An 11,743-nucleotide genomic window follows, 5' to 3' on the forward strand; every position below is an offset into this window, starting at 1 on the left:
GAATCAAAAGCTGTATTTCTAATTATTTTGACCATTTTTATCCCTCTGGAAAATACGGGCTTTCATCGAACAAAAATATCCTTTCAGAAACTTATCCATGTGGCTATCATCACTTTACTGCAACATCACAAACTTGATTTTGCTTTCACCCATTATGCATGCACTTTGAAGTATCACAACAGTAATCAAGACCTTAGGAGCTAAAGGAGTCAATTCCAGCAATGCAATTGGTTCTGTACAGACCAGAGAAAATCCTTTTGAACATCTGAAGCACTATCACACCATTAGCCAGAAAGATGAATCTCTTTAAATTTCTGAAGTGTTAGGTTTAAATGGGGAGATGGAGTCAGTCAATCAATCAGGTTTTAATTTGCACTATAGAATATTTGCTCTTTTAAAAGAATGTGGAAGTTTAGACAGCACAATAGCATAGCAGTTAAGGCAACACTATTATAGCACCAGCAACCCAGGTTCAATTTTGCTGCTGCCTGTAAGTTTATATATTCTCCCCATGACCATGTGGGTTTCCTCCGGGTGCTCTAGTTTCCTCCCACATTGCAAAAACGTACACGTGAGTTAATTGGCCACAAGGTGTAATTCCTCAGCGCAGGCTTGTTGGGCTGGAAGGGCCTGATACTGTGCTGCATCTCTAAATGCAACTTGTTCTCAAATGCCATGTTTTGCTACATGATTAATTTGAATGTAGTTAATCTAAATTTATGGAACTTGACTTTATATTTTTGCATGCACAAATCCCCAAATACGACATTGGTGGTGAAAGGAGGAGGACATGTGTTGGTGAACAGCTAGAGATCACTGGTGCAAGCAACGAGTCTTCATGGATTACATAGAGACCTATTGCAGAAACTTCTAAGGCACCTATTTTAAATTTACACTCTTCTTTCATCTTTGTGGATGTATCTATGAATGAGGGAAGCATTATGAACAATTTTTGAAAGCTTTGGCCTTTCATATTTAGACAGGACTCAGTGAGTGAGAAATTCGGGACTGACAAAGCACCATATGTGCACTCCAGTCCAAGTGAAGTCATTGTTGGAACATGTGGCTGCTATAATCAGATCAGTGAGTACTAAGAACCCTTAGTGGATGTTAACCATATCAAGGATGACTAACGCAGCACTACACCATCAATTATTATGCCTAGTTGAGATGTATGTGTGTTCTAAACCAGTGATGTGCATCACCAAACACAATGAAATGGCTGCAGCAGAACACTCGTTGAAAATGAAACACTTCCTTTGTAATGCCGGTTTTATTAGTAACAAATAAAGTTGGATCATTGTTAACAAAAACTTGAGTTAGAGAATAAATACTGCACACTGTTCAACAGGCAGCACTCATTTACACCAGCGTGCAAGCCCAGAATTAATATCTGTGCACTCCCCATGCAACATCATGCACAATACGCTTCAGATACACTTTACAAACAGCAAGTCACTGCTCAATTTAGGATTTCTTTTTAATGAGGCAACACATCAAAACCACAAGGTTTCTTCTTTTTTGGAAAGCCACAGGCTTAATTTGGTAGCACTCACTCCCTTTACCTTTAACCCATCATAATAAAAAAAAAGCAATGAAGACCTAATATCAGATACCAATTGGACAAAATTGTAATCTAAAGCGATATGGGATCTTGATTTTATTCCCACTTCAGTCAAAGGGAGGAATAAAATGGGACATAATTTTTATTAAAAACCATATGGTTTTGTTTAAATAAGTGGCACTTGTTAAACAAGGGCATCTTTGCAAAGGCCAAACCATTCAAGCTACCCTAGCCATATCCCACCAAACTTGGTCAGGTCCTAATTCTTAAATGCCCTGGTCTACTGGACCCGTGCAGTATGATTGTAGTTCACTGCACTGTGCTAAATTTTGTGACTGAGGGTAGTCTTGTAGGTTTACCCACCTGGAAATACTCCCCCAGCCTCAAAATGCAGTGGTATTTTATAATCATTTAAATTTCAAATGGAATATAATATATTTTATTTTGCACAAATTCAACAATGTTCCATGTAAAAAAATAAAGATTTGTCTGGAAAGACAGGCTCGTACGTCAGGACTTCTTTCTCCCATTATAAACGATGCCTGTTCACTTGCACACCTGAGTTACCCTACCGGGGGCAATTTTATTTTAATCTGCCCTCTTGTGCTCTTATTGTTTGTCTGTGCACAGATACGTTTATTGGCATAACGCTATTTGAATTACCCTGCAAACAACAGCAGGATGTGCGGTAGGCGGCACGTGGGAGGGACGCAACACTAAAACGAGCTATATTAAAGTGCAAGGCGCTTAATGCAAGTTGAGAATAGCTGCTTCCAACTCATCTGGGTGGTCACGTTAGTGTTTGAAAAAAGTTCCTACAGACAGGAGCAGCCCGTTAATTCTGGCAATTGGGGTAGGAGAGGGAGTAAATTTTGTCAGGTGAAATGATCTACAGTTTGTAATAGATTTTAACTCGCAAATACAATTTGAAGCTCAAACATGGAAATAGATGGACAGCAACAATGCAACTTGCCCTCGTTAACTACCCAACCAATTTGAAGGCGTATCAAATTGCATTTAGCATTGAATATACAAATCCACACATTTCCAATTTTCTATTAACCTAATTGTTTCAATCAGGCTATAGTTTAACAGTTATGATGTCTTGTTAGTCCCACAAGACCTTCCCTATAACACCCCCTTCCCCCAAATTGTGTTGCATCAGGCTTCGGCTCATGCTTTCATTCATAGATCAAGTTACCACACTATGAATAGAAAATTTAGAAATACTTAATTCAATGCAGCAATCTCTTTACATTAAGCTAAAGTGGGTGCAAGAACAAAGCAACTGACAGAAATAAAGATGCCCTATTACTCCTCTATGCATCCAAGCTTTATGGAAGCCTAAATTTCCCATTCAGCACAGTAGGCACTTCAAACATTACAAGCAAAAACATGGAGTAGATTAGAACTCAAAAGGCAATTTTGTTAAAACAAAGTTTAGTCTTCTTGAAATAAGTTGCAAATAGAATTTTTTATAGCTACTAGTGTTTTTTTAGGTTAAGTGATTAAAATGCCCATTTTAAAGGTCAAGTAAAAGATTTTTTTAAGGTTTAAACAGAAGTCTTGTAAATAAGAGCCAAAAATACTTGGGCCAGCCATGAAAATCTAATAGCTTGTGAGTTTTATACAACCATTGTTGGACACGAATCTACCCAAATTCACTAATCCAAGGTCGTATGCAAACATCATTCTCCAACAAGTAGCGAGAACACACACACACACACACACACCCTGCAAGGTGAAGGGAGTCTGCTTTAAAGTTTATGGTCTTTATCTACTGAAACAATAATCAAGTGGTTGCACATTGTTAGTTACTTTTAATTAAAGTATCATCATTAACTTCATGGACGTAGGTAGAGTCCCAGCTATTTATAAAAACATTCTTTCTGGACATTCAATCCTTCCCCTTAAGGCAAGGAATCTATCAGGTCACAGATGCTTTAACACCTACAGCTTGCCTAATTTCCTGATTTTCGGATTAACACCAACCAATCCCCATATTGGCCCCTTCCTGTTGCCCATACTCACTACTACGGGAACCCAATGTGAATTCTATCCTCATAATCCCAAGGCAACACCTATTGTAAAATATACCAGTGGATGAAATCACCTTGCTGAGTAAGAGATATAATGTGGACAATTAAACCCTTTGAACATTGCTTCTAACAGATAATCCAGAGCTATGTTAACCACCTCGAGGTTTGCATGCTCTGGCATTGTGCTGTTAGAGAATTAACTCCAGCTCTAATTATCCGACCAGCTTGCAGGACAAAGTTGGAGTTAAGAGGGCAGCAAACCACTTATGGCCCTTCTACAATGATGCACTTGCTCCTGGAGTACCAGCAGGTAGGGACAGGTACCAAAACACATAAATAAGCCTGGCTTGCTGATTGTCAATCAAGATTAGCAATTCATTTTGAAAAAGGCCATGATGTTTTCCCCTTTTCCTAAATATCAACAATTCAAATTGTCAGTAGACAAAATCATTCAATTTTAAAAGCAAAATTTTCAATCATTGCCGTCTTATCTTGTCCCGTTAAATATATGCCTGCCTTTTTCCTTGACCTTTAAGTAAACGGACCATCGATACATCATGTAATGATCAGAAGTGGGTAACAAACTCAATTTTAAAAAATTATATATAAAAAGACTCACAGTACATATTTAACTATATTATGTAGATATTCATCATTTTTGTCACCAAGCAACTATTGACTTCTCACAAATCTTGCCACTAATTTAACTGCATTAGTCTGAGTCTAATGTACATGGCAAAACAATACAAGCAGATGCGACTGTACATTTTTTTTCAAGTGAAATACATAAGGAAATCAGAGAGGTAGCTAGGCACACAGCTTTATAAAACCAACTCAGCTGGGTAGGCCCAAGAAAACTTGGGAAACTATGATACGCCAGCATGACGATAGAGGACCTGGTAACTTAAACGGTACTGACTACTTTCAAAATGCTGAGAAGGTTTCTGGCCATGCCATGCAAGCAGATAACAATTTGTTACCTATCTTTTTACATGACTAATGTGCCCCCCTTCCTATCAGTGTTGCTCACAAAATTAAGACATAACCATTAACTATGCAAATTTTCTGTTCTCCAAGAATGAGGACCTCTGCCCCCAGGTTTGAACTAAAGACAGTTTAATTGTTTTAACAATTTACTGACTGCTAACATACAACTTGTTTTATTTTGCTGCCATATACAAGTATGATTTAAATGAGCTGCTCCTACATGAGTAAGATTGAGTACAGGGTGCTTGTACCAACTGCTTATGTGGGAGTGGTCCTGGGAAACGGGGAAAACATAATTTATACAATTAGTTGGTAGAGACCAATGAGCGGGAAAGTACCGAGGCAGTTGCTGGACTCTGGCATCCATTTTACTTTTCTATTGCAAAATATCATTATCACACAACAATGCAATGGGAAGGAACTGGAGCACCATGCTAAGGATGAGTATCATCAACAAACTAAAGGCTAAAACAAAGACTGCAGACACCAGAGTCTTAACCCTAAAGAAGGCAGTGAACACATATACTGAATTGCTACCTTGTACAGATAGATTATGTATTAGTGCTGCAGGGCAAGAGGTTTCAGTTACTAGCTCACATTTAACCCTCCCGATCTTCAACCAATGAGTACCAGCAACAGGGCTTTCAGAGACAATGCGGATATCACAATCACTATTTGTCCAATACACTCAAACAATGCAGCAGCATCTTGGTCCATACACATGGTTCTAGACAATTCCTCAGTGACAGAGGCCAAACCAATATACCTCTAATAGATGTAGACTGGGACTGGTCCATCAGAACTTATGACTTTACTGGAACTGTTCAGAAGGAAAGGGGCTGATTGGATTTAAGCTAGTTAATTTTGAAATACTTGAAATAGAAGGAAAAGTAGAGATAATTAAAACTAGAGAATTTTAAACAAAAGTAATTTTAGTTACAAATATTCAGAATTCATCAACTGTTCTCTCATTTTTACACGTCTAGGCTACTTTTCCACCAATGACATGTACTGGTGCCTCTCCAGATGTCAAAATTCAGCACAAATATTATTTTTCCAAGTCCGAACTTCTTCATTATCAATTTTGATAAATGCAGGTAAAAGTTTACTTCACTATCATTAGACATCATGACAAAATGTCTGTGCCATTGCTTGGCAATTATGCCTAAAGGTTGAGGCATCTGTCATGATGAGAAAATGACTAAATTCTAAATCACTGTTCTCTTGCAGAGCAACCAAAAGCTAATCAAATGTTTGATCTGTTGTTGAATGGGGAACCTGTGTTAGTATCAATTTGGGAGTATTTATTCAAGACAGCAGAACAGCCATCTGCAAACAGAAGCATCTCACCCTCAAAAGGAATGGAAACATTTCTATGCAGTCTTGATGAGAGATAATCACTGCAATGGCCAGAGGTCATATCATGATAGTTACAAGATTGGCCATACCACAAAAACTAAAGAGGCTCCTCACCCTGAATCACTAGCAGCTCAACCTGATGAGCACAGAATTGAGAGAACCAAAAAAAGGATTGGAAAGTCTTACACAGGAGTTAAGATAAAATAACTTCAGGGGAACAGAAAACAATACCAACATGAATAATTTTAATTTCAGTGCTGTGCCCAAACCAGAAATGCACTATGTATAAATAGGCATGGACATCTGAAGTGATTAGGTTCTTTCAAAAATGTATTTTCAATATTTTGCACCAATAACCACAATTTCCTTTTAACAACCTATGGAAAATTATCTTATTAATAAAATGCTATGGCTACACATTTTGATAATTTATAATAAAGCACCAGGCTGGGGAGCTCTACATCAACTCCAAATACTCAACAGGGAGCCACTTTGGTGTGTGAAGGCGATGGCCTCTCTGCTTATAAATTCAGTTTATGATGAAAGTACGCTATCCCATAAAGACTGGGAAACATTAATAACCACAAAAGCCTTTTCTATACATTAGTTCTCAATACAAGGGCTACAGTACTTCTGAAATACAGCAAATTTAACTGTAGCTCTCTTCACTTCCGGTTTAAGTACACATATCTACAAAGTTTACTAATCTCCCTTCCCCCCACCCAACCCCACCCTCCCTCGATTCATAAACTGGATTCTGAAAAGGTTTGTCTAATGAGAGACATAACTTCATTCTGCTTTGTTTCCACAGTTAAGACAATCAAATTTGATTGGTTTCTTTATACAGCATCTGGACCATGGAAGTTCAGTTAGCTTTGTTAATTGTGCATGACGTCTAAATTGGTCCATATTGGAAGAGTGGGACAAATGAGAAATGGACATTTATCCAGTCCCATAGCTAATCAAATTGTTTCTATCTGGAATTACTTCCCACTATGGGAAGTTAAGTATCCTAAACTACTCAAATAAAATGCCCATGAACCAACAAACTGAAAATATTTCTTCTGAAAGTGGATATGCCTAAATCCTATTTCTATGCAACCGCATTAACGGAGAGGTCAAAACAGTACTTTCAAACTCAGATCAATCCACCTGTGTCACCCAGAATGACATCTCCCACTACTATAGCAAATGGTCACTCTGGGAATTGGGAGAGAGATTTGTAGAGAGAAAATCCAACATTCACTAGAGATTGTAGTAGGATTATGATTGCATTCCCATAGCATCACAAGGAGAGCTCCTGTCATTATGTCACAAATCTCAGCTTTTATTTCCCCTAGTTAGTGCACTACTATTTCTAAAAAATGAGTAACAGATGAAGAATATCTCCCGCTTCATTGCACCTACTCAAACAAGCAAGGACTTCTGATCTCATGCTTGCCTGTATCAATTCTAACAGCATCCTTCATGGAGCAATGCCTAAAAAACATGGAATGTTATCAATCTAGCTCAATTGCCTTGCAACTCAACAGCCACAATGGAGAAAAACAGCCCAATGGCTCAATAATTTTCAACGAGTTTTAATTTAAAAAAAGGCCATAAAATGAATCTGTTAATTTTGTAAAAATATAACCCTATGTCTATAAAAGCAGAAGGAAGTTAAAAAACCCAACATTAACAAAATCCTTTTTAAAATTCATTATCCACTGTGAAGAAATAAACCAGCATTCCCTCCCCACCCCTCCGATATTGTCACTTTGCTGCGAAAGCAAAGGATGGAATAGCAGCCTTACTGTTACAAGGAAACACTTCGAGCTCGTGTAAAAGTTACTGAGGTTGATAAATGAGGCAATGCAGCATGCCTTTTGGTATATTTTCTTCACTGTGGAAAATAAGTGGACCTTTCACTTTGGATATTTTAATTCCTAGTAAGTTTTAAAAACAAAAGTGACACTACAAACTGGACAAGCAGATGATCAGAAAACAGAACATAGTCCACAAGTAACTTGGCTCTTAAATTCTCAGAACAAAGATCACCAAGCTTCAAACTTTGTATTCACAAGCTCACCATGAAAGAAAATTTCCCTCTACATTAAGAGCAACTTTTATCACCCTTGTCCAATCACGTTTGGAACTGAGTGATCATCACTGCACGTTAAACAGCTCCAAACAGGTGCGATTCTGGTACTCAAAATGAGTGACATTTTACAGTTATTGGATGTCATAAGCGATCTCGTGTTAATTGCAATCTAAAAACTGAGTATGACATTTGCATCTTACTTTCCATCACCCATGAACCAATTCAGTAGCACGCGAAACCAAAATATGCAAAGTGTAAGGACCAATCAGGTGGAGGTATTCTCATCACCACCAGTATTATATATCTATATATACATATAAACACACATACACATTTTGCCTAGCAGCTTCTCCCAGTTATCCTTGATTGCTAGCTGGCAAGAGGTTAATTATTTCTTTCAGTCCAGATATTGTTTACATCAGAATACATTCAAACTGAAAGCTGTTTGATTGCAAAAAGTGATATCTGAACATCCTGGCTTTAATTCCGACCCTTCGATGCAGTCACACCACCCCCCCTCCCAACCCCACTCATATTTAAATGCAATTGGACAACACATCACAACTTTGACAGCTCACTTAGGGGGATATTGAACAGCTTAAAATTATATTGCAGATAAAGAATAATGAGCGGCCTATAATGGTGCACATATATGCAATATTCTTCAAATATGTGACAAATGTTTATATCAGACTCACCGGCAACTTGGGTCAATCGGCAGGAAAATGCTCCAGTTATTTGCTCTAATAGCACAATCCAGAGTCTTTAGAGGGAAAATACTGCAAAATATAATTACTGTTTCTAATAAATAAATACAGCTTAAAAAAATAACATTAAAAGCCTAAATTCCTGCACGATGTAAAATGGAAAAAACAAACAGCAAACGGCTGTATGACCCCTTTCCTTTGTGCCGGGTTTCGCTATGGTTAACAATTTTAGTTCTCATCTATCCTGCCCAATGGCAAAGAATTTTGTGTGCATAAATAATGTTTCTTGGGAAATTGTGGTTCAGTGAATTTTTTTTATACAATTATTCTACTTAAAAGCAAATGCACATTCTCAAGTCTGGAAAAGTCAGATCGTACGTCGTGGATAACTGACTTACGTAAAACTAAAACAGAAAACTCTATAGAGCATCTCTTACAAGGCTTGACATGCCATTTGTTTTTGACAATAGCACCTAGGCTAGTTACAAGCAGTCTCTACTACAAGGGTAACAAGTTCACACTGGTAGAATTTTTGATGATTTACACTGCAACAGAAATATAGAATACACGTAACACTGACAAAAAAAAACCCACTGGGGTGGGGAAGAAATGCACAACTATACAAGATGGGCCTTATTACTCTCTATTGGAGACATTACAGTCATCTGTAACCCTGGCAGTAGATCTCATGTGGAACTAGCACTGTGTACTATGCTATTGAATAAGTCAAGCCTTTTTGATTCTATTTAAAAACATTAACTTTCTACATCAGGAACGACAGTTTTATCAAATATATTTGAAATATTCAGAATGAAAACAAATTTTAAAAATGACTCTTGATTGTCCAGTATTTAAAATAATTAAAAAAACTTCCATAAGAATTTTTAATATACGAAAAGAACTTCGAAGTGTTGCTGGCTTCAGTGACTTGATGGTGACTCTTTAAATCATTTTCTCCCCAGGTTGAGGTTATATCTTGTAACTTGTTTCTCGTTTTAAAACTTTTGGTTACGCCAACAAATCTTTAATTTTTTTTCTGAATTGCTGATGGTTCAGTGATACGACGCTTTTCCACAAATAACAGTGTGTATTTTGCAACGAATCGATCATCCAACATCTCCGAGAAGAGCTTGCCCCTCTTCGCTCTTTTCATGAATATGCATACAAACTTAATGCAAGTATTTTCCTTCCTCCTCAGAAGATGCATTCACTTATGTAACTGCGTTTCCCAAAAAATACTATTCAAAACTTTTTCTCGAGGTTTTATTTTGTAAATCTTCTTTGCAATCGACCCAATTTGTTCTTTTAAAGATTTTTTAAAAACGTCTTTCTTTGCAATCGACACAACACCAATTTATTCATTAAAACATTTTTAAAAACTTTTCTTCTCAATCGATACAATTTGCTCTATTTTCGTGGTTTTTGTTTTTGTTTCGTCTTCTCTTACTCAAAAGCTTCAATCGTCGTCCACATCCTCCCCATCGGACTCATCAGCTCGCCTCTCGAACAGCATTTTATCCCGGTGCTTGTCCTGAATCTCCTTCATCTCCTCGGCGTACTTACTGAAGGCGCTACCGAACTTGGACCAGGCTTTGTAAGGGATGGTGATGGAGTTTCTGTACGAGGGCTTCACCTCGCTCACCCGCATGAACACGCCGTACTTGTTGGAGCCCACGTCGAAGAAGAAGCGCTTGCTGTCCACCGTGATGGACGTACCCTCGGGCAGCTCGGCCTGGCCGCACGGCTCGTCATCCACGCCGTAGTCATCGATAAGTTTGGCCAGCGCGTCCCTGAACTCGATGAGGCCTTGGGCCGGCAGGGCGATGGTCTGGCCCTGCGTGCCCCCCAAGCCGGGGCCTCGATTTAAGGTCTGGCGGATGCGGAGGAAGCGGCCCCGCTGGTTCTCCTTCAGGTCCATATAGTACTTGCGGTTCTCCCGTACCAAGAACTCGCTCTTGAGGGCTCGCCGCGGCTCATCGGAGCCCAGGCCGGCGCCCGAGTCGGAGTCCGAGGGCCCCAGTTGCGCGTAGTGCTCGATGAAGTCGCCAAGGTAGTCGCGGAACTCGGCCGCCACGGCCATGGATAGCGTCAGCCGGCTCTTGTTGCCTCCCGCGCCCACCTCGGCGATCTTGATGAAGCGGCCCTTGGCGTTCTGCTTCACATCCAGGTAGAATCGCTTGTTCTGGATGTCCACCCGCTTGGAGGCCAGTTCCTGGGTCTCCTGCTGCTGTTGCTGCGGCAGAAGGCCGCCGCCTCCTCCGCCGCCGCCGCCGCCACCCCCACCACCTCGCTCGCTCCCGCTGTCTCCCTCCGCCATCTTAAGCCACCAGCCTTCCCTCTCTCTCTCCCTCCGAGCGGCGGCCCGACCTCGCGAGATCTCTGTTCTGGCGGGGCTGCGCACGCCGTCCGCGTGGAGAAACTGGGACGGCGTCGGCGGCCGGGCGCGCGCGCGCGCGCCGCACGCACGCACGCCTCGTCCCTTACGGGCGCGGGAAAGCCTAAACTTGCCCGAGCGGGAAGGTGGGTCCGTTTTATTAATATCCTTTATTCAGCAAAAAAAAATGTTATCTGAAACCCCAAATCAACATAAGCATAAAGCAAATAATTTTTGTTGTTTTTTAAAAAAAATACAAGATCTCAGGTAATCAAACAGAAGGTTACGCAGATGCTGGAAATTTGCAGCAATACACAGAATATGGTGGAGGAGCGCAGTCAATCAAGCAGGTTCTAGGGGTGGGACGTTTCGGGCCGAGACCTTTCCTCAGCACCGGAAAGGAAATGGAGACGGCAGTAAGAAGGTGGGTGAGGGGAGGAAGTAGTCCAAGGAAATGGGTGAATCTGGGATAGCAGGAGGGGTGAAATAAAGAGCTGGGAAGTTGATTGGTGCGAGAAAAAGGCCGGAGAAGGGGGGAATCTGATAGGAGAGGACGGAAGACCATGGAAGAAAGGGAAGGGAGAGGGGCTCCTGGTGGAAGTGATGGGTAGGTGTGGAGATAATGTGAGAAGG

The 11,743-nt window shown here is 40.1% G+C and overlaps 1 protein-coding gene across 1 annotated transcript; it reads right to left on the minus strand.

Moving 5' to 3' along the window:
* Nucleotides 1-1,258: 1,258 nt before the first annotated feature.
* Nucleotides 1,259-11,069, minus strand: LOC140201885 (transcriptional regulator protein Pur-beta-like). Its single transcript, XM_072266653.1, has one exon. The coding sequence runs from the start codon at nt 11,051-11,053 to the stop codon at nt 10,193-10,195; it is 861 nt and encodes a 286-aa protein (XP_072122754.1). The 5' UTR covers nt 11,054-11,069; the 3' UTR covers nt 1,259-10,192.
* Nucleotides 11,070-11,743: the final 674 nt, after the last annotated feature.

Source organism: Mobula birostris, chromosome 8 (genome assembly GCF_030028105.1).
Source record: "Mobula birostris isolate sMobBir1 chromosome 8, sMobBir1.hap1, whole genome shotgun sequence".
NCBI classification, from domain to species: domain Eukaryota; kingdom Metazoa; phylum Chordata; class Chondrichthyes; order Myliobatiformes; family Myliobatidae; genus Mobula; species Mobula birostris.